We start from the raw sequence: 23,681 nt of genomic DNA on the forward strand, positions 1-23,681 counted from the left end.
ATCTGCATTCCTGGCTGCTGGTTCTTGTGCTGTCTTGCACAATAGTGGCCCCAGGTAGACCATTTATTGAAAAGAACACTGTGAAAAGGGAAAATGCTTTAACTACCTCATCTGATTTCTGACCCAGTTATGTAATAGAGATGATTTCTTTTTAACGACGTATTAAATGCCTTGTGCACTTCCCGTAAGATACAGCCAGTAAACTACAGCTAAACAGGGTGGGGAAGTCATATTTTCTAATGTTTGGTGGTATTTATAAGAAAAAAATAATTTGTCCAGGAAACTTTTGCTGGGCATCTGGAAAGCTGGAGCAGAGCATCAGACTTTTTCTTTTTTCTAATTGCAGTTTAGTGTTCCCAGATGTACACCTGGAAATAAGAAAGATACATAAATTTGCAAAGAGTGAGCAGATTTTTCTCCAGAAATGCAGCCATCTACACACCTAAGAGATTTTCCTTTGAATTAGTTGTTCCATTCCAGTTAAGGCAGGAACAGCATTTGTGGGAACAGGACTGAGACACTCTAATGGCAATTTCTCTTCCCTGGGACCTCTAAATAAGGAATCAGTGCTGACTTTTAGTCAGCTTCCTCTGCAAATAGAAATCTACTTAGCAAAATGTTCAACTTCAAAATAATGGAGCTGCATTTCCCTGGGACCCTTGTAGAAAGAAAATGGACAGTTCTTGAGAGGCATCGCTGGCCATTCTTCTTTGACGTGCTTTTTGACAGAAATCTTCACATTCCTCAGTCCTGTGACTTAGAAAATTATCTTTGCCTGTCACATCCACATTCAGTTATTTATAGTAAAAAGAGGTCATTTGAAAGGCTTTCTAAACTGATAAGAGGTTGGGGTTTTTATGTTTTGCCCTTTTTTTTTTGGCAAAGGAAGAGGGAGAAGGGAGTGAAATAATAGGTACTCTCTAATTTTATGTAGTAGTTGTTATTGAACAGAAAAATACCCAACATTATTACTATGTGTAACTCTTTCACCCTCCTTTTTTTTTTTTTTTTACCTATCAAGCTCCTACAACCTTTCTGTTGTTCAGTCAGAAGAATGCAATTAATCGCATGGTGATAGATGAGCAGCAGAGTCCAGATATCATACTCCCTATCCATAGCCTCAGGAATGTTCGAGCCATTGATTACGACCCTCTGGATAAGCAGCTCTACTGGATTGATTCTCGTCAGAATATTATCCGCAAGGCACAGGAAGACGGCAGCCAGGTATCCTGTGGGTGATGGAATTACCGAAAGATGAGGGAGGGATGCCCTGCACCCATCAATGAATGATAGTGTGTGAATCATTTAGATGCACAGACTCCCTGTAGATCACTAGCTGTCACTTGGCAAAACGAGTGGCATCTGGAGTTTTTGGAGTCCTCAGCCAGTAATCTGGGGCACACAGCAAGAAGTAAAACATGAAAGACTAAGGCCAACTGAAAGGTACTGTTGTTCACAGTGCCATTGTTTGTTCAAACACTGTCTTTCAGTTGGGGGCTGTTGGAAACCCCCATCTGAGAGAAGTGAAACATGGAAGGGAAGGTTCTTGAGAGAAACAGAGTGTGTGAGAGAGAAGGAAGAGCTGCAGATGAGCACGGTGCAGGGGCAGTGACTCTTGAAATGAAGAGGGTGGGACTTTGTGAGCACATGGCTGTGTATGAAGCCTCCCAGGTTCTGGTGGTGGGTAGGAATCAAAGAGCTGTTGTCAACTACAGAGGCACTGAGTGAGGAGGTTGAAACTAGTGACCTGTAAGAGATATAGCAGGTTTGGGAAAATGTATTTGACTGGGGAATATAGAAAAAGTACAGTAGGGTAGAAAGCAAAAGGTGATACAGGTTTAGTGAGGTTAATTGCAAGCAATGACTGCTTTTTCATTTTCACATTTTAAAATAGTTTTTTTTTTCCTGATTTTTTTGAATGAGCGAGGAACAGGAGAGTAAGATGAACAACACAGAGGTGCTATATTCAGTTTAGTTTGTAAGAGAGTGTGGTTTCTGGTGGTGGGTGTGGTGGTAGCTGGATCCTGCTGAAATGCCCTTCAGTCTTAACTCTTAATTTAGCACTGGTTTTAATTTTGGAATATCTAAATAGTTTAACACCCAAAACTAGTCAAAAGGCACCGGGTTCTTGCCAGCTTCAGCAGAATAAACAAGTGCAAGACTTGTAGGCACACCCTTTCATAGAGGTGACAAGAAAGTTAGGCAAATTTTCTGGTGAAGTTTAATTTGGGGGTGAAAGGGTGGAGGCTGCTTACCTCACAAGCATGGAGTTTTCAAAAAAGATTATATAAGGCCATGTTTTGTGATTTATCAGTCTTCTTCAAATTTTTTTTTTTAAAGTTCATGAAAGATTTCGGTTAGGTTCAACTTTCACTGTAGGGAGACTATGCAGTTTCTTTCTAAAAAAATTAATAAATTAAAAAAAAAAGAAGAGCATGTGAACTCCAGCGGTCTGGACCAGCAGAAGGCAAGAAATTTGAAGCAGAAGTATGTTAACTGGAAGTACTCTAAACTCACTGTATTACACTAGCTGATATCCTTTCTGTCTGTTGGCATAGTTGCCTTCCCTTTTATTATTCATCCTTATGTTGTGTCCCCCAAGTGTGATGGCAGCAATGGTGGAGGAGAATGAGGCAAGAATTTCAAGTGCTGTCTGGCCTCACTTTGCCTGTGTTTTTATCTGTTCAGCTGCAGCTTTGGAAGTCAGTGGTGATGTGTTTCTGTTGTGAACTGCTAAATGTGCTGGGGTTGGGTCTATCCAAACTGAAGTTAGAGTTGTCAACAAAGCAGAGGAAATGTGGAAGCTGACCCTGAATCTTCAACTTGGAGACAATTTGGATTTATTGGTCAAACTTACAAAGTCTTAGAAGTTACAACCAACTTATATGATTGCCATTACAACAAACCACCAGGACCGAGTGTCTATATCTGATTAAAGGTGTTGGTGGGGCAACTGAACCTGGGTGTCTCCTTACTTTATGATAATGTTTTGGATGTCTCCTTTAGCTGAGCAGTAGTTTGATGTGGTGCATCCATAGCAAATAAAATTGCTCACGTTGGATCAGATTAAATGCTTCTCTGTGGGTTGTTTTTCTTTCCTTTGTAGAGCCTCACTGTTGTGACAAGTCCAGTTCCCAATCAGAACCTAGATATGCAGCCTTATGACCTGAGCATTGACATCTACAGCCGCTATATCTACTGGACCTGTGAAGCTACTAATGTGATCAATGTGACCCGCCTGGATGGGAGACCCATGGGAGTGGTGCTCAAAGGAGATCAAGATAGGCCCAGGGCCATTGTGGTGAATCCAGAGAAAGGGTATGTAGCTGAAAGAGTGATCTATGGAAATTCAGGCTGAAGGTCTTGAGAATCAAATGGTTTTCTTGCTGCGGGTTGGTTTCTGTTTGTCAGAATAAAAACAATCTTTGACATTTGTTAAGATGTCTTGGTCATACAGCAAAAATGTGGAAAGATCAAATAATTTTTTTTTTCATCTGATCATTCCTATTCCAGATACATGTATTTCACCAACCTACAGGAAAGGTCTCCTAAAATTGAGAGAGCAGCATTGGATGGAACTGAACGAGAGGTCCTTTTTTTCAGTGGTTTGAGCAAGCCCATAGCCTTAGCTATTGACAGCCAGCTAGGCAAGTTGTTCTGGGCTGATTCAGACCTGCGGAGAATTGAAAGCAGTGACCTTTCAGGTAGAGTAGCACTTTAATTCAGTGATTCATTTGTGTGGTGTGGGTGTGGGGGAATGCAGAGAAAGGTATCTTCTTTTCCTTCCTACTATAAACAGTCTGTACTGTGATTCTAATCGCTCCCTAAATTCCCAGCCGGGGAATGTGCATGATTCATGCTGCGTGCCTTTACAGTCTCATGCCTTTATCTATGATTTGCACTATTAATTGTTACACATGCTATTTACTTCAGTTTCTCACTGCAAGACCTTCGTGTGGTTTCCCAAAGTCAGTTCACAAATAAATTGCAGCAGTTTTGGAAAGGGGAGTGGGAGGGTTGTTTTTAAAGGCATCGCGTTTGGTGCAGTAGTCTGTCAATCAAGAGGAAAATTTCCTGTTAGGGGGAAAAAATCTTTCCTGCAGAGTTTAAGCAGCAGGTGTGCAGGTCACTTATGTACCTGTCGTTTAGGGTGTAATGATGTGAGAAGGATAGAGAAGATCTAACATCTCCCTGTTCTCAAAGGGCAAAAAAACTCCCTCTTCCAGCTATGGAATTCTCTTTGCCTGCTCCCTAAGCTTGGTTTGACCTCCTCTTTGTGTTGATTCAGCTGACTTAACCACATAAGCAAAACAATAACTTAGCAACAATATGCAGAAAAAGAGAAATAGAGAACAGTGTTCTGTTGGTTTGGAAAGCTGAATTGGTTCAGTCAGAGTCCAGCAAGCAACCAGAACTGGAGCAAGAGAAGAGGCAAAATCACACAGTGAGATTGAGTGACACTGAGATGTATCTGATTTACCAGCCAGATCCAGCAAGCTGCTGGATCAGCTCAGCTGTCCCATGTGGCTTTGGTGCTTATTTGTTGTGACAGGAGCTGGGCTGGATGCTGCTGGTGGGAGTGCCAGGATATTCTGAGCACACACATACCCATCTCTGCTAGGTGATGTGGTACATGCCCCCCTCGCTTTGCTGCTAGAGGAGGGCAGAGGTACAATTTCTCCTTCCTCCGCAGTAAGTCCATCCCCAGTTTAAGTAGTGCATGTCCTTGTACTTAAGCTGGGTGTTATTCTACTGTCAGTAGCGTAAGTACACGTATAAGGAATTAAGGACACACTTTGCAGTCTGTGAGCAAGTTTGAAAACAATAGTATTTTGCAGTAATGTCTCTCACTGATGACATGAAACCTGCATTCAAAGCAGCAGCATGTAATCCCACTGAACCAATGTGATCTTCAGCCTTTTATTAAGCTGCTAGAATAAGCTTTTATTTTGGAAAGCATTTTAGTTTTACTACACGATTGGAATTGAGGCTCAGCAAGATAGTAATTTTTTTCAGTGATTAACATGGTGTGTCACTGCAAGATTCAGGGTCACTAATGAACTGTGATATCTCAACTCTTTACTATTTTAAAACACAGGACATAAGCTGAGTTGAGTTAGTGAATTGGTTTTTTTAAAAGGAAATGGTATGGTGTATCCTGGTATGTTCTAGGTTATCCTGGATCTAAGGTCTGCATGAGTAAAATAATGGGCAGCAGCAGAACATACGTGCTTTGTTTCTCTCTATATGTCTGCTAACTGCCAGAAATTAGGACACCAGAGGGTGAGATGGATCTAAATTCTAATCTAGTCTGGTTTTAATAATTTTGCATTTTTTTAAAGATGTGGCTGTTGGATCACCAATATTGTGTAGTAAAAGCTCACCATATTTGCAAAGAACATGTAAAAAAATAATTGCAAAACGTGTCTTGCTTTTTGGCATTTACACTGCAAATAGATTGCTGTAATCACCACGATAAATTGCTAACTGCTGCGATGCATTCCTGTGCTTAGGAATGCTGATTAATAGGCTCTTTTGACCAGCAGAGTAATTTTTCTACGTGTTAACTTCTTAAAAACATGCACAGTCTCTTGCTCTGTTGACTCTGTAGATGCCAGTAACCGTAAAGAGGAGAGCTAGAATGCCTTTTATGTGCTGCAGTCCTTCTCTTCCTCCCTGTGCTTCAGGCATGCAGTTGGGACTCGGTTGTGTTGCCCAAATGGGAGATCCTGTTGAAGCCAACCAGATTCTTCACATGATTAAGGGGTTGTTTATGAAAAGATGACTGGAATTAGCTCCCCACCATGGAAACTATTTGGAAATTAGTTCTTCTATTCCAGAATAATTAGTGTGATTTGGAAACGTCTAATGATTCTCGAATTAAGTAATTTTTATTTGGAAACAGAAAAAGCTACGGGTGTGTCCTGATTTTTGTATGTATTTGGTTGGTTTAAAGTCTTTTTGTAAAAGATATTGCTGGAAAGAGAATGGTGATGCCAGGAGACAAATCTCCTCTTAATCACTTCTCCCTTTCATCTGACATTCCCAATAAAGGGGGCTAGCACCCTGATGAGCCACCTTCAGATTTTATTTTTGGTTTATGGAAGGAGGGATTTCAGTGTCTCTGTTTAGTCAGAAATAGTCAGTTACACTTGGTCACAAATATTAAAAAGAAAGATTAAGACATTAAAGGAGTGAAAATTTTAAGCTTCAGAGCTTTAGGAGCGTACTGCAAAAATGCCATGCTGATTGACGTGGGCATGGCAGAGCAGGGCATGTACAGACTCCATCTGGGTAGGTCAAGGTCTTAGTTTTAACTATATTCCTTCCTGTTATCTTTGCATTTTCCTCTGTTCCCAGCTTAGCTTTTCTTCTCCTTGAGATGCAGGTTGCTGTTTCTTACCTTTATACAGTGACTCATGTTCATGGGGGTTAATAGATGGTTGCAGTTATTTCATTTGACTTACATCAGTCAGTCTATTAATTTCTACATCAGTCTGGGTATAGTTTTCTTCGGAATCCATCAACATATTTTCTTAATCAGATCATTGCTGGTGTTGTTCCAAAGTGGTGGGAGAGAGCCCAGTCTAGCTGAGGATTAATATTTGAATTTCCATTTTTCTGCTTTAGTTGTTACCACTTGCTAAATGTTTGTAAGGTTACTTAACTTTTGAGCTCCGTATGCATTTAGTGAAAAGAAAAGAAATGTTTTTCACAGCTGAAGTTGTTTGTATGTCATCAGCACTGACATACTGTTAACTAAATTCTCAACAAGCCAAAAAACTATTTTTGCTGCTAATCAAAGCAGAAGGATAGAACCTGCTCAAATTATAAAATCATAAAATACATGTATCTTTTCTGTGGTATGCAGTTGTACTAGTACATTTTTACAAGACAAAATATAAAAACTTATTGGAAGTTGTTTTGTGGATGAACATATGCAAAGCTGCTGTAGCAAAAGTGAAAAATGAGCATAGCAGCGAGCCCAGATATCTGAAATACCAAATTTTCGAGCTGTGGCCTAATTTTAGACTATGTAATATTGTTTCAGCATTTCAAAATTGAACCAGATTCCTTATGTTTGTGAGTAATTGTATGCTCAGACTCTGATAAACCTCACTCAGTATTTGAGCGTTAATGACCATGTTGTGTTACGTAAAATTAAAAAAGCATGGATTAAACCTCACTTTTGAGCTCTCAGGTTTTAAATAACATACATGGGCCCGATTTCAAAGCAAAATAATTTCAAATTGGGTCCATCTTCTGAAACACCCTGTATTTTCCTTCTGTGTATGAGTTACAAAGTCTTCACTGTCTTCGGACAGTCTTTAATGATACCTTTAAAACAGCTGTGGACTGTCTTCTGTTTATGTGGTGTGTTAACCATTAAGTGTGGTGGTTTCTCTTGACTATATTTGATGCCAGGTAATCTAGCATAGAAGTCAACAAATACTCTTCAGAGGCATCAGGCTAAAAGCCTCTTGGCTTTTAGCTGTGATTGCTAAAGGAACTGAGGAAAGTAAGTGTGCGCTAGGAAGAAAGGAGCGTTCCCAATTTAGCATGAAAACCTTAGTGAAGATAATGTAGTTGAAACAAGAGAGTATGAGGAAGTCAGAAGTCAAGTGTTTACCTTAATCTCATAATTCATGTGAAAAGTACTAACTAACTTGTTTCGACTTGGATTTTATCTTGTATTAGTTAACTCAAGCTAATAATCCATGTTCTTATTGCCTGTTGTATGCCAAGACAAAGCAGGCCATCTCTACAAAAAAGGGTAGAAGAATGAAAAGAATGACCAATTCTCACGGTACCAATAAAGACTAGATAGGCTCATGAAAGCTGAGCCCCCAACTCCAGATGCTTCTTAAATACAGGAAATGTACTTGAAGCACAAAACTTGTCTTGATGAAAGTAGAAAAAAAATGTGTGTCTGTAAAATGCATCAGTCTTGCATCAGATGACCTGGGATTGCTTGTGTTTTTACCTGGTAGCATAAAAGTTGTGGAAAATAATGATGTGAGTAGTGTAGAAGATGTTTGTGGTAGCTCAAGTAAAATCGAAAGACTGAACCACTCTTTTGCCTCTACAGGTGCTAACCGGATTGTTTTGGAAGACTCTAATATCTTGCAGCCTGTGGGACTAACTGTATTTGAAAACTGGCTGTATTGGATTGACAGGCAACAACAGATGATTGAAAAGATTGATATGACTGGTCGCGAAGGACGTACAAAGGTCCAAGCTCGCATTGCACAACTCAGTGACATCCATGCTGTGAAAGAGCTCAACATTCAGGAATACAGTAAGTGCAGTCCCTGCTTGCAAGTGCAAACAGTGCCTGTGGGGCTGGAGGCAAGGAGTGGCCACAGAGACATGAGCCTGTTTTGCCTTGTCACAGATCGACATCAGTGCAGATCCAAGGGGCCAGAAGTTGGTATCGTTTTGTGTCTGTACATCGCCAGGGGGCGTTTAAGTTTGTTTCCTTCAGGCAGTTGGCAATGGGCTGGAAATCTATCACAAACCCAGTGTCACGTTTTGTTGCTGATGACAACTTGATGGGTAGTCCCGTACAGGCACCTGGCATTTGAGTGTCTGTAGACACGGTGGAAATGCCCTCTTATGCCTAGTAGAGAATTTTCTGGATTACAGCTGTGACACGCTAGTGAATTGCTATTAGGTGTTTACTCCATTTAGACATGCACAGTTCTCAGGGCCTGTTACTGGCAGTAAGTGTTTCAATGGACTGCCTGCCTTGAAGGCAAAGTGAACAATTTTTGTTGGTGGCAATTTGTATTGAAAGTAAACGACAGAAGAGCAACATTGCATTGCACAAAGGAGTTATGTATTAAATAAGAATTTATGTTGAACATGGCTTTCTGGTTTCGTGGTTTTCTGTTTACCAGGATATAGCCTTCCCCCCTACACTTGCTTGAAACGATGGGAGTTCGATGGTTAAAGCTGTGGAGCTGCCATCATCCTGGAGGAAATAGGCCGAGTTAATAGGCTGTGGTGCATGCCTTGGAGAAACATGTAGAAAAATGTCTGGGGATGTTTAATTAAAGCATCAGTGCAGACTACTACTAGTTTTGTTTGCTATTAATCTCAGTACATCTGTCAGGAGTTCCAAGAGAAGTATGTTGTCCTTATTAAACATTAAAATGAAGAGACATATTTATCTAGAGCACATTAATTTGAGTTTCAGAGACAGCGTGGAAGCTTCAGAATTCATAAATTAGAAAAGTTTACTTTTTTAATGGTGTTTGGTAGAGAAAATGAGGTGTGGAATCCAAGGCATCTTTTTGTATTACTAATGCTGCTGTTTTTGCTGCAGAACCAATTTTACCTCACACAAGAAGCCAAATGCTTTTAGAGCTGTTTACTGTATTAGTAGACCCCATGGCATGATTCTCACAATGGTTCAGATCACGGACAGTTATTGATGTGCGTGATAATTATTGATGCGTGCAAAGGGAAAAATGCACACAACAAAGTACAACTTTTTCAGAGTTGTTTTTAGTGGTGTTCTCCCCAGGGGGAAGGAAGTAGTAGAGTCCTGTGAGCCCTTAGAAATCACTGAAAGGTCAGAAAAGAGGTGGAGATTTCTTATCAGTACCTGTCTTTCTTATTTTTAAAATCACAGGACAACATCCTTGTTCTCAAGATAACGGTGGCTGCTCGCACATTTGCATCGTGAAGGGCGATGGCACCACACGCTGCTCTTGCCCCGTCCACCTTGTTCTGCTGCAGGATGAGCTGTCCTGCGGAGGTAAGTCCTTCCTGTGCTCTGTGTTGCTGAGCTCTCAGCTTCTGGGTTGGGGAGGGTCTCTGTTTTTGGGGGGTGGCTTCTGAGCAGCAAGAATGTGACAGTGCACCAGGTACTGTTATGGGCTTTTACATGCTTCCACCCCCACCTAAATCTGCAAGTATTGAGAAAGAGTAAGAGAAGAGGAAAGATTCACTAGTTGACTGTTGAATAAGGATTTCTGTTCACCCTTTCTACTTAAGACCACTGAATTGTTTCAACTTCATTTTTTAATTGTATAATTTTTTTAAAAAGTTTTTGCTATTACTCTGTATGTTTGCCTTCTTCAGATAGTGGTAGATTCTCACATTCTGACATATTACACCATGTCTGTGCCATTTTATTCGCTGTCCTCCTTAAACTCACCCTGTGCGTGTCTTTCTGAACTGCAATCCCAGAAGGGCGAGTTGCCTCCTCCGTGGTGCTACGACCACTGTTGCCCATGCCCTGGTGTCTCCAAGGGTGGAGTGGAACTGGGGGAGAGGAGAAGCACTTTGGTGCGTGGGTCTCTTTGTGCCACCGTACTGAATGGATTTATTATGCAATCTTCTCGCCATCAAGGCGATGTGTGGTCTCACAATGGAACAAGAGCTAACATAATCCAGATATTTTCTCAGAGCAAGTTTAATACCAGGCCAAAAAGGGAGGGGTGAGGAGGGGGAGGAAAGGAGGATTAAAAAAGAGGAAAAAATCCATACTTACTTACTGCGTGAGATTAACAGTTACTGTAGTAAATGTTAAATAACCACTAACAGCTGTGTTGAGATAGCACAACTTGACTGAATGGAGCAGTTTTTCGTTCTTTTAAAAGAATTTTCAACAGAGCGGTCGAGGGCACATAACTAGACATTGAGTCACAGTGCATCAATCTGCAGCGCATTACATCCTTTTAAGGTTTTCTATACAATGACTGTTGAACATTAAAAAGCGAGCCATCAGTCCTATATACAGTGCTGTAAAAAAGCCTGTTGACTTTAAATGAAGACTTTTGAAGACCTCCTAAGAGAAGGGTGTAAGAAGCTGAAATGGGAAGGGAAGAAAATAATTGTGTTTTGAGTGTGCATGTTTCTCTGTTCCTCTTATTCTTTGTCTAATAAGCCTTCACCAGCTTGAGCCTGCACCAGTCACCTGGGGCTCAAGATCTGCACAAGCGACTGCAGAGGCAGTGGGGGTGGAAGTTGCCTTATGATGTGGCAGGTTTATCAGCTGCTTGATAAATGAAAGCAACTGAGCTCTTCTTGTCCTTACCTGTCCTGATCTGCTGTTTGTTCACCTGGAATTTTAATTTTTGTTTATTTGCTTGTTTGGTTTTTTTTAAAGAACCACCAACATGCTCGCCTCAGCAGTTCACCTGTTTCACAGGTGAGATTGACTGCATCCCGGTGGCCTGGCGCTGCGATGGTTTCACTGAATGTGAGGACCACAGTGATGAAAAGAACTGCCCAGTGTGCTCAGACACCCAGTTCCAGTGTGAAAGTGGACAGTGCATAGAAAGTGCCCTTCGGTGCAATGGAGAAGCAAATTGCCAGGACAACTCAGATGAGAAGAACTGTGAAGGTACAGAGGCTCTTTCGGAGTGTGATGAAAACAAAACTGTCATGGGGATGCTATGATAGATATCAAAGTTATTGCTGAGTAGGATTTTGAAGGATCTGAGGTTTGGCTAGTTTTTAAACTGATCCATTGAATGGGAAATTATTTCACAACTCTGCACTTTTATTTCTCAACCTGCGAGACAGAAATAACACTGATCTCTTGCACAGTGATTTTAAGCTCCGTTTGTGAAAAATAGTATTAAAAAGATGATATATTTTTAACCTTTAAAAATCTGGTAACTTGGAGTGAATTACAAAGTGGAGCAAATCCTAGTTTTTTGTGTACCTTGTCTGGAGTAAAGATCTTGGGATTATAATAATACCTGAAGAAAATTAGTTTAAGCTTTTGTGAGTGACAGACAGGTGAGATTCCTGGAGACCTACTCTTCATATAGAGCACAGCAAAAGAGAGTATTTAAGCCATGATTACAGAGGGAGGTGCTATTGCCAACACAATGAGAATTAGGTTTTTTAAATTTTTGAATGGACAGGTTATGCTGGTGAAATCTGAACTATCCCACCACTGTACAACATGAAACATGAGCAAACTCTCCCTTTCCCCACTGCGCAAGTAGTGAGGAGTTGTAGGGGCAACTTCTGAGCTTGAAAGAATGCCTCTTCTCCATATCCTTTCAATACATTTTCCTTCTTTGAAGAGACTGTCTAAGGGTCTTGAATCAAGGCTGAATGTCTTTCCAAAAAATGTGCTTCACCTCAAACAAAAATATACAGACCAATGCAGAAATTCCTGTGTGATGAAAGATATTTTAACCAGATGAGATGCTCACATCTGAAAATACGTTGTGTAAGTTAGATTCCCAGTTGCCATCCAGCAACTGGAGTTATCAGACCAGGGGCTGTTTATCACCTTCAAAGTGACCCTGTTATTCAGAGTATTCAAGTTGATTACAGATCAGAAAAGCCTTTAGTTTAACTTAATTCAACTGGAATCAGAAAGAATTTCTGGATTTATGAGAAACAGGAGGCAAAAAAATATGTGTAAACAACAGCAGCCAGCACTTTGCCTGCAGCACCTTTGTTCCCAAAGTGGTGGTTTATTTTTTGAGTGTACTGGCAAAGCTCCAGTTTTATCTTCTGTCTTTCATTGGACTTTAAAAACATAATGTCAGGTGAAATATATTGTCCCATGATCAAGGAGTTTTCTGGTTTACAGGAAGAGCACAAGGGCATTGAGAAACCACATTTATTTTTCTTAAACAATTTTATCATCGTGGTTTGGCAGATTTATTTTTAATAACTTAATTCTTCTCTCTTATATTACAGTAAATGCTTAGAGTTGGGTATTCTTACAGTAATTTTGCAATAACCATGTCCTGGGATAAGTGCCTGTGTTCTCAGTGAACTTCTGCTTCCGGGTTATTTTTAGTCAAGGTAACTTTATCTTGTAGCATTCTTACTGTAAATAAGTAGGCAGTGAGGACCAGGTACCCTCTGTGCAAACCCTCAACAGAAAACTGAATCTCTTTTACTGCATGGTTGGCATTAAGGACTTTTGTATGCCACCGGCTACCTCAATAAATTAATCTAGCAGCAGGCTAAGCTCTCCCAAGATACTCTTGATTGTGTACTTTGTTGTCTTGGGGTTTTTTAATCATTTTAAAAAGTAGAAGTCTTTGATACTGACTTTTGGTGTGTGTCGGGGGGGTTCTTTTTCCAGTGCTTTGTTTAAGCGATCAGTTCCGCTGTGCCAGCGGTCAGTGCATTGGGAAAAGCAAGAAGTGTGACCACAACTTGGACTGCAGTGACAGCTCAGATGAGCAAGGATGCTGTAAGTATAAAACCTGAGACTAGATTGCAGTATCCAAAATTTGTTTCTTACCTTTTTTATGACTTAGATTTTATTCTGCCAACCAGACTGAATTAATTATTCACAAAATGGATGCTCCTGTTCATAACTGTTGTCATGCCATTAATGCACAATGTGGTGGAAGAGGAATAACAAAAATAACTAGTATTCGGAACAAGTAGTATCTGAGGCAGTGCAGGATAGTAATTTTTCTGCTTATAATTTCAAATGTTTAAAAGAAATAAAAGGTTTGTTTTACTATAACCTGTTAGTATGCTGAGATGGTGCGGTATTAAAAAATCTTTCTAGCAGCATGAGCCTTTTATATATAAGCGCTCTGCTTCATGGTTTTCTCATCCAGAGAATTAATAGCAGGTGCTTTTAGAATCAGAGGAGCACTCTGTTTACAGAATAAACCTTCTAAAATTTCCTTTGTATCTTGAAAAGATGTAATTCTGAGCTTGATTTATGGTTTGTAACATGTGATATCCCCTACCTTGAAATCTCCAGGGCTCTGCAAGACAATCTCTGCCTTTAAAATTCCAACTGGAAAGTTCATTTTCACTGTTGGTGCTTTAAAATAAGTTGCAAACAGAATCATAGGGTGGTTTGGTTTGGAAGGAACCTTAAAGATCATCTAATTCTAACCCCCTTTACGTGGGCAGGGACACCTTCCGCTAGACCAGGTTGCTCAAAGCCCCATCCAGCCTGGCCTTGAACATTCCAGGAATGGGGCATCCACAACTTCTCTGGGCAGCCTGTTCCAGTGTCTCACCACCCTCATGGTGAATGATTTCTTCCTTATATCTGATCTAAATCTACCCTCTTTCATTTTAAAGCCATTACCTTTTGTCCTATCACTACATGCCCTTGTAAAAAGTCCAACTCCAGCTTTCTTGTAGGGCCCCTTTAGGTACTGAAAGGTTGCTATAAGGTCTCCCTGGAGCCTTCTTTTCTCCAGGCTGAGCAACTCAGCTCTTTTAGCCTGTCTTCATAGGAGAGGTGCTCCATCCCCTGATCATCTTCATGGCCCTCCTCTGGACTTGCTCCAACAGGTCTCTGTCCTTCTTATGTTGGGGTACCCAGAGCTGGACGCAGGACTCCAAGTGCGTCTTCATAAGAGCAGAGGGGCAGAATCACCTCCCTCAACTTACCGGTCACGCTTCTTTTGATGCAGACCAGGATACGGTTGGCCTTGTGATCTGCAAGCTCATATTGCTGGCTTATGCTGAGCTTCAACCAACACCCCCAAGTCCTTCTCCTCAGGGCTGCCCTCAGTTCATTCTCCGCCCAGCCTGTATATGTGCTTGCGATTGCCCCAACCCACATGCACGGCCTTGCTCTTGACCTTGTTGAACTTCATGGTGTTTGCACGGACCCACCTCTCAAGCCTGTCAAGGTCCCTCTGGATGGCATCTCTTCCCTCCAGCGTGTTGACCACACCACACAGTTTGGTCTTGTTGGCAGACTTGCTGGGGGTGCACTCAGTTCCACTGTCCATGTCACTGACAAAGATGTTAAACAGCGCTGGTCCCAATACTGACCCCTGAGGAACCCCACTTGTCATTGGTCTCTGCTTGGACATTGAGCCACTGACTGCGACTCTTTGAGTGTGACCATCCAGCCTATTCCTTATCCACTAAGTGATCCACCTGTCAAATCCATATCTCTCTAATTTAGGGACAAGGTCATCTTGTTGGGACAGTGTCAAATGCTTTGCACAAGTCTGGGTAGGGACATCTCTTCTCGTGTTAGAGATCCATATATCGTGGTTGACACACACATAACTTGAAAATGCAAAGCCAGAGTTGCATCCTTGATCTTAAGAAGGAGTAATAGGAGATGTTCTGTCATGCTACGAAGTTATTAGTGACATTATCACGACATGTGCAGTTATCTTTACTATAGTTCATATATTTTCTGGCTTTGTAACAGAGGATGGAAAATTAGCCCACCCAGAGTAAGATTGCAGTTGTCACTGTTCCTCTTCTAGTATGATCAGAAGTCTGTTTACTTATCTCTGTAGACTGTGACAAGCTGGTTAAAGTGTTGGTTTGGTGTTCAGGGAGAAGAAAATGTGTTGAGGAAAAGACTTTCAGTAACGGATAAGATGTAAAACACTGACTGGAACAGGAAAATACTTTAAAGTCTCCTTTTCTTGTCAAATTCATGAAGCGCAGGCAGGGGGTTGTCAGTTATTCCCAGAAATGTCATTGCTTAGAATTGGTATTGTAGGGAAAGCCACTCATTTTGACTGTTGAAAAATCATTTCAGATACAGATTCCTGGCAAGGATGGTGCCTCTAAAGATGGTGCTCAGTGTGGAGTAGGTTAGGTAGTTTAATAAATAGCAGCAAACCCAAAATTCGTCATCGGTGCATCACCTCAACTGTTCAGCATAAGTGAATGTTACACAGTTGAGAAAAGGAGGTGCCAGTCTGTTACACTGGGTGATAAACTAGGTGCTTATGTGATGAGGTGCAACGTGAAATGTAGTTGTCATTGTCTTTAACGACAAGCAAAAGTGTAACTGGAGTCCCCAGCACTGTGCCATCTGGAGTCATGACTGCAGGTCTTGTTCCTGCAGTTCAAGGATAGCCCTGCCTGTCAGCATGAAGCAAGATCAGGACCTGGTTCATCAAGCCCCCTGCACATGCACGTACTGTTCATTTCCTGTCATTTGTGATTCAAAAACTTCCCTGCGTGTGTGGAGATCATCTTGTGCACAGGTAGCCCTTACGGACACTCAGACTCTTTAAACAGACCTGTCCCAGTGCCTGTTTGTTCCTCACATATATTCATTTGAAAGCTGTCTGCCTGCAGAAGAGGAGGGTTTTTTTTTTCCTGTGTGGGCATCAGGAAAACTGAGGGTACATGAAGCTGTTGGATTAACTTACATGGTCTGATTTTCCTTTTTCCTTTTAGACACAACGGAGGAGCCTGCGCCACAGCCCAACAACACAATAGGCTCAATCATTGGTGTGATCCTGACAGTTTTTGTGGTCGGAGCAATGTACTTCATCTGCCAGAGGGTGCTGTGCCCACGCATGAAGGGAGATGGGGAAACAATGACCAATGATTATGTGGTGCACGGACCAGCCTCTGTACCTCTTGGTTATGTACCTCACCCAAGCTCCTTGTCAGGGTCTCTTCCTGGTGAGTAGATGGTGTGATCCTTATCCTGCTCTTTGGCACCACATAGTTGTAGCTAAGCATACATAGATATCTGTTCCAGGTGCATCATTCTTCGAAGCTGCTGGAAACCAGGATTGTCAAGGCTACTTGCTATCCTTAATAACAATAATGAACTGCTATTTTTACCTATGCATGAGCATTTAGATACTTAGCAGAACTGTGTATCAAATAAATACAAATATAGTGGGAATTGTCTTCTTTTGCTACTAAAGAAACAAGGTGTCATGACAGTACACACTAAAGTTACACTGAGTTACAGTCAGGAGACTTTAAACATCATGTAATTACTCTTATTAGATTTGTAGACTGGGTTTGTATGCTTGTGAAACTTCTTGCGAAGTCTGCACTGACGAGCAATAACTGTGGTCTCGGCTTGTTTTGTTTGATGGCGAAGTTTCCAACACCAATCTAAGTGCATGATGTTACTGCTGTTTCAAAAGTAAGACTTAACCACAATGTTGCACTTCATTTATGTGCATTGCTTCTGTATATACTGATTAAATATGTACTGTAACATGTGGCTTTGGATCCAGCAGTTTCCAGTCAGAACACAGAGGTTCTGTGTGGCTGTTAAAGGGTTAAAATAGTGCACTAAATTTCTTTACTTTTTGTAATAACCTGCTTTCATAAAGAGAGTCTTTGAGCAGAATTTTCACCATTATTTCAAGCACAGGGGCAGACCTCTGCATTTCTCACTTGGACTCTCTGCCAGCTTGCTTCAGTCCAGTAGCACAAGCTCACTTAACAGTGTGGAAATTAAAGAACAGAAACTCTCTCTTCTCTTGCACAAATTTCAGTTGCTCAGTTGAGGTGGTCAGAGTCAGTTTCATGTTTTATTTTGAGGCATAGAAATAGTGCCTGAATGCCTGTTCTCTCAAGTCTTTTCCAGCCATTCAAGTGAAAGAAATCTGTTTCTCTTCACAGAGGTCTAGTATAGCCCAGTGCCAAGTCCTCCAGTTAAGTGACTGATACACAAACGCAACACATTTATTCCCTGACAGTCTGCATTCCAGTTGTCCATCAGGGAGCACCAAATTTGCTATTAATACCAAGAAGATTAATTTTGGTTTTAGGAGTTGTGCTTATATTGCTCTTATCCTCTGCATTATTTTTTAAGCTTTCTTTTCTCTGTTTGCTTCAAAGAATTTAATACTGACATACATCTTTGTTCTTCTTCAGGAATGTCTCGAGGTAAATCTGTGATCAGCTCCCTCAGCATTATGGGAGGGAGCAGTGGGCCACCCTATGACAGGGCCCATGTCACTGGAGCTTCTTCCAGTAGTTCTTCAAGTACCAAAGGCACTTACTTTCCTCCAGTAAGTCATTCTATTATTCATAGACCTTTAACAGCTTTCAGGGAAGTGCCACTGTCTTTTTGAGGATAATTAATTGACAGATGAAAGTTTTGTTTTAGATTTCTAGCCTAATAAACTTGTTTGATTATGGAGGAAGTGATTTTGAAAAGGAAGGGAGAGGAGATTGTCTTCTTCAAAAACGGTATAGGAATTTTCTATTAATTTTATAAAGTTGTGAGAGAGCTCAGTGCCAGAAAAAGATGTTAGATTGAACATCAGAGGAGATGAAAAAATCTCTATAAATGCTAAGCAGCTCTGGTAGAGGGATTGCCTCTCATTATACTCTGCCATCTGCCTCTGGAGGTAAGATGACGGTTGATTCTGTATAGACCTTTCAAGGAATTAAAATGAAGTTTTGTGTCACGTATCTTGCCAAGTGACAGATAAATAAACAAGTGTCTTGCAACTCCATAGAATTCCTCTAGTCACAAATGGGCAGCGTGCTGCGCTAGATGCTCTATAAAAGTTGGTACCAGCCCTAGAGGGCTCCCTGTCTCTTTACTTCTATCATCAGTGGTGGTTGTTTTATTTATTTTTATTAAAGAGTTATGTGCTCAGTCAGCACAGGCTGGAATCTTCACCTGTTTGGTTTCGGTTCAAAAAATCAAACCATCATGTTATGTCTTGAAACTAATCAAAATACTGTTTGCAGAAAGAACATGCCTGTATAGGGAAGCAATGCTTGCCTTGGACAGCACGCTGCAAATATTATAAAGAGCATCATACTTGGGGACTGCAAGCTAGCAGCAGCGGACATCTGCCAGTTTGCCTAGGGCAGTGGTATCCCTAGTGACAATCTAGTATTGAACAGCTAGCTTCAACTTTACTTTTCAGCACTGGATATGTCGAAATAGCAACAGCAGTCAGTATGTTTTGAGAAAAGCTTAGTAATAGCTTCTGTGGAAATGGTAACAAGCAGTGTTTCCAGTGATTGTTAAAGAACTGGGGAATAAACAGGAGAAAAGTTGTGTTTGTTGAGAGGAGCTATGCATAGAGTTCTTAACTTAAGGTTTCTATTAAACAGTGCTAGGAAGAAATTTATAACCTGATGTTTTCCTGATTCTCCTTCATATCTTTTTTTTTTTTTTTTTTTTTTAAAACTATGGCTTTATTCTTTTTTTTCCCCCCCTTAGATTTTAAACCCACCACCTTCACCAGCTACTGAACGTTCACATTATACCATGGAATTTGGTTATTCTTCAAACAGCCCATCCACTCATAGATCCTACAGGTAATTATTATTGCAATAGCTTCCATCGGAATCAAAGCAGTTAGTGTAGAAAATGCAGAATAAAGACAGCCTCTACTCCATAAGAATTGCAATCAAAGGCCCTAATTCTGCAAACACTAAAACAGGTGCTTAAATGGGTTCACATGTATCATGTCACTGAAGCGTGCATGTAAGTTCAGCAGTGTTTGAGGTAAATCATAAAGTGGGTTAGCGGTACACCTCTCGGGTATATTGCTTTAGGGGGAATGGCAACATGCATTGCAAAATTAGCTAAATATGAAAGGAAATCTGGTACCATAATAACTCTGAGACAAAAATACTTACCTTGGAACGAACCCTGCCTTGTTTTAGGCTTCTGTCCTAAATGATTTGTTACATGATTTTTAGAAATGATAGGCAAACACCATACGGAGGAAAGTTGTCAATATAAAGGCTAGTAGGTCAGAAGTAACTTTAATATTATGGCCTAGATAAAGCACAGAAATTCTAACTTGACATATTAAGGGTTAATATCTGAAAAAGGTTGCTAACCTTTTGTCTGTTTTCTCTGACTGATATTTATTGGCATGCAAGCTTTATCTCTGTTTACTTGAATGTATCTTTCTCCCCTTCCCTGTAAGATGCTATTTAGGGTCATTATTTTATGACTCAATACCAAAAATAAAGAAAGAGAGACCTCCTACCCAAGGACGTAAATGTTCCCCTCCCGAATCACTAGTAGGTCTGGTCAATGAGAAGAGAGCACTGTATTTGTCTGTTGAAAGAAGTGCCTTCCTAACACAAAGCCTTTGGGGGGCTTTTGGATAATGAGGTCTCTGGGGCTGAAAAGACATCTCTTCTCCATTAGCAGAAAATATGGCCTCTGTTGTGCAGAAGGTCAGACCAGATGTTTATAATGGTCGCTTGCAGCCATATGAAAAATCTTTTAAAATGATGAGTAGCTTTCTAATGAAATAAACTCAAAATTTGGCACTGGCATGAGTCACGCTGCTCACTGGTTATCTGATGTGACTTTGAGTATTACAAATGGTATTAGGAATATAGCATAGGGTTGAATGTTTTCTGAATGCTCCCCGACCCCAAAAATAAACCCTGGCCTTCCTGCTTCTGATCTTGCTGTCTCTCCTAATGTGCTGACTTGAATATAGAGGAGCTGCATCCCCACCCACCCCCAGCAACTGATTTTGATGCTGGTAGTTGTAGGTACCAAGCACCTCCCTTTCTGATTTGTTTTCTTTAAATTATCTTGGGTTCATTTTAAAAGCTATTTTGTGGTAGCAGCCTTTGGGATTTCCATTCCAGTTACTACTCTGGCAGTGAATGTGCCAGGTGAAGTTCACTCTCCCTGTTCGGGCTTGGAAGTTAGCAGCCGTAAACTGGATGATGGAAACAGAATACCTTCTCCATATAATTGCAACGTAGCTATTGTCCCCTCTATCTATGCCCTTCCAGTCCCCCTGTCTTAGGAGCAACTTCTTCTACCTCAGCTAAGGCTTTAGGGAGCATTTTGTTGGTGCATAATTAATAATTAGTATTCCTGTTGAGGCTGTAGCGCAGAGATAGGCCTTCTGCAGGGGAGTTAGTGAGTCTGCAGTGTTGGAGGGAGGAGAGCGTGATGCTGTGTCTCTGCTGCGGAGAGGCCGACCCGCTCTCCAATTCCACCTTCGCTTATCTGCCACTCGCTTGTTCGCGGGCGCATCACCCAAAACGCACAGTCATTTTATATGCCAACTCTTTTCCCATAAATCTCCCCACCACAGCTACAGGCCTTACAGCTACCGGCATTTTGCACCTCCCACGACGCCCTGCAGCACAGATGTCTGCGACAGTGACTATGCCCCCAGCCGAAGGGTCACGGCAGCGACGGCCAAGGGCTACACCAGTGACTTGAACTATGATTCTGAGCCCGTCCCCCCGCCACCCACTCCTCGCAGCCAGTACCTGTCGGCAGAGGAGAACTATGAAAGCTGCCCGCCCTCCCCCTACACGGAGCGGAGCTACTCCCACCACCTCTACCCGCCGCCGCCGTCCCCCTGCACGGACTCCTCATGAGGGGTAGCCCCCCCGCCCCGATACCTGCCTCCGCCGTGAAAAGTGTAAATACGAAATGTTCTATTGGGGAGGGGGGAGGGAGCTCTCGGCAAGGGAGGAGGTAGGACAGTGTACAGTTAAATGTTATTAAATGGGGTGGAGGAATACTGAAGATATTTGTACAGAAGAAAAAAAAAAGATATTTATATATTTTCTTAGAACAGCAGCTGCTGCTTGTGCCATAAGAAGAAAAAATTTTTGTATAAAAGACCCCAGACATTTGTACAAAAAGTTTTTATTTTTGCAAGTGGAACACAAAAACATGCCTTAATCCAGTGAAGTGACTGAGCACATAAGGAAATGGAAGGACCGGGATGTGTTACTTGTCCAGCGAGGTGAGATGTGGGGTTTGTCAATACCAAAAATGTTTAAAGAAAATAATAATAAAGAAGTCTGTCTCAGAGCAGCATACCATAGATACTTGGAAGTAGCCAAATAACCTCTATGTTAACTAGAGAGGGCCAGCAACTAAAGTTAAACTTGAAAACGCAGTCAGGACAGATATTAACCTTACACAAAGGGCTTTGTTTTCTACAGAAATACAGCAATCGTAGCAGTGAATCCAGAAAAATAATCACACATTTTTCAAAATTAATACACCTCTGTTTTTCCTAAATGCATTTACCAAACTAGAATGTTTAGAGCTCCCTCCTTGCTTCTGGAATTTCAATGATTTTTGTTGGGTATATTTAAAGTTTGCTTTTTTTCTCCAGTTTAACTTTTTCCATCTCTTCTGCATCCTTTCTTCCTGCCCACGTCACTTTAAATCATGATGTCCTTATTTAAATTACCGCTAGAACCGGGCTGCTGTAAATTCTTTTCTTCTCCTAACTAGCATTGTCACGCAGTGAGTATCGTGCTATACGTTACCTTCTTCATTTTACCAACACAGTAGGATTCTGTTTTGTACCAGGTCAGTACGATTTTCACGTAATTGACAAGGGTAATATGCATATACCTGAATGATTTTTAGTCCCTTAAAAAAGAAAACCTTATTTTGACCTAGTGCCCACAAAATGTCAAATATTTTTATACCACATATAATATAGACAGCATATTTATAAACTATGAATTTAACCGTGGATAGTTAGTTTTACTGTAAATGAATAATATATCCTTGCAGTACTTTCAGTGTATATTGATATCACAGTATACAAATCATATATATAAATATATATATTATTTTTCCTAGTAAGGAAGCATTTAGCTTTCAGTGGAGCAACTGTCCATAAAAAAAAATAGAAGTTTTGGTCATTGGAAGCGGTTCCCGTACTGTATTAACTGCTCATGATTTCTTTGTGTTAGGTAAAGCCAGTTTTTTCTCAGTATGATTTTGACATACCTCCTCTTTTGCGTGGTGTGAGTTTAATACTTTAGTGTTAACCGCTGTGAATGTCAAATTTTAAGATATTCTTAACCAAACCATTTTATATTTGCATCTCTATTTTTGTATATTATCATATTTAGCCCCTTCTCCTGTCAGCCTCACCATGGTGATTTTGACAGGGAGAGTATATAATCAAGTGAAAGCATTTATTTGTGTAGGTCGAGGGGCAACCTTGGATATTATTAACTCCTCTTTGACTCCAGTGCAGTAATTTGGATTTGCTTTGACTGTAGTGGAGCTCACAGAGTACCTGATCTTAGACGGCATTATGCATTTGCACCTTCTGGTGACATCAAATACAAGTTGAAGGTGCTCACTGCCTTCAAAGACTGGCCCTCCGAGTCTTCTGTCTCAAAACAAAGGTCCTGAGGAGCTTCTGCCTCCTAGTCTTTGGGTGTAACAACTCTTCAGAGGTGCCATTCGGGTTTTATTGGTCTCTGTTGCTTGTTTCCCAGCCAGTTTCAACTAAAAGAGAAATAACCTGAAAATGTAGCATGGGCTTTAAGTCATGCCTTTGACAGAATTCGTGACACGTAATTCTTGCTAGTGCTGCCGCTCATCTGGAGTACTAGAGCCTCATTTGGTTTCAGCTCCGTGGAAAACCGTGGCATTTGGGATTCCAGCTGTAATAAAGGGTCTTTTTAGTAGTCCAGGCTACCGGAGGAAGCTTCTAAAAGCCTTGGGTGGTCTCCAGGCTATTGCAGTTGATCTCTGACATACTAAGGGGGTTTTTTTGCCCAGCTTCATTCTAGGTATCTAGGAATCGTGGTAGCTGTTCTTCTGGCTTTTCCTTGCTGGTGAAGAAGCTTGTTTGTGTTCTCCAGCAGGATGGATGTTGAGGAGGGTATTGTGAACTATAAGGGAACTCAAAACCATTTATATGAAGGGGGGGAGGGCGGGTGTGTCAAGGCAGGGGATGTTGAGGCTGGCACGCCAATGGGAATAGAAACTTCTCTGTTGTTTACATTTTTTCACATGCAGCATTCTGTGTGGGGTTCACATGTGGAAACTTGCACTAATGAACTCAGAAGAATATTGCATTGTTGTATCTCAGTCCAAGTGCTTGTACTGCGATGGCAATGGTCTCTTCTTGCAAATACTTTTTTCAGTGTGCCAATTTCTGTTTGAAAAACTCTAAGGTTGTTGAGCTTAAGGAGTGGTATCCTCTTTCTGGTGTGATTGGACTGCCTCGCTGAGGCTTGCTCTTGGAGGGGACTTCCTG

The 23,681-nt window shown here is 41.1% G+C and overlaps 1 protein-coding gene across 3 annotated transcripts in view; it reads left to right on the forward strand.

Annotated features, from left to right (window-relative positions):
* LRP6 (LDL receptor related protein 6) overlaps positions 1-23,328 on the forward strand; it is a 124,003-nt gene extending 100,675 nt beyond the window's left edge. For all 3 annotated transcript variants that reach the window (XM_065632091.1, XM_065632099.1, XM_065632107.1), the window contains 11 exons: positions 1,022-1,224; positions 3,107-3,318; positions 3,514-3,704; positions 8,090-8,299; positions 9,638-9,763; positions 11,120-11,356; positions 13,073-13,183; positions 16,126-16,356; positions 17,575-17,711; positions 18,884-18,981; positions 20,742-23,328. In XM_065632091.1, coding sequence (XP_065488163.1) covers positions 1,022-1,224; positions 3,107-3,318; positions 3,514-3,704; positions 8,090-8,299; positions 9,638-9,763; positions 11,120-11,356; positions 13,073-13,183; positions 16,126-16,356; positions 17,575-17,711; positions 18,884-18,981; positions 20,742-21,033 — 2,048 coding nt within the window. In that variant the 3' untranslated portion in view covers positions 21,034-23,328. The remainder of the gene's footprint in view (positions 1-1,021; positions 1,225-3,106; positions 3,319-3,513; positions 3,705-8,089; positions 8,300-9,637; positions 9,764-11,119; positions 11,357-13,072; positions 13,184-16,125; positions 16,357-17,574; positions 17,712-18,883; positions 18,982-20,741) is intronic.
* Positions 23,329-23,681: the final 353 nt, after the last annotated feature.

The sequence above is a fragment of the Caloenas nicobarica genome, chromosome 1, assembly GCF_036013445.1.
Source record: "Caloenas nicobarica isolate bCalNic1 chromosome 1, bCalNic1.hap1, whole genome shotgun sequence".
In the NCBI taxonomy this organism is placed as follows: Eukaryota; Metazoa; Chordata; class Aves; order Columbiformes; family Columbidae; genus Caloenas; species Caloenas nicobarica.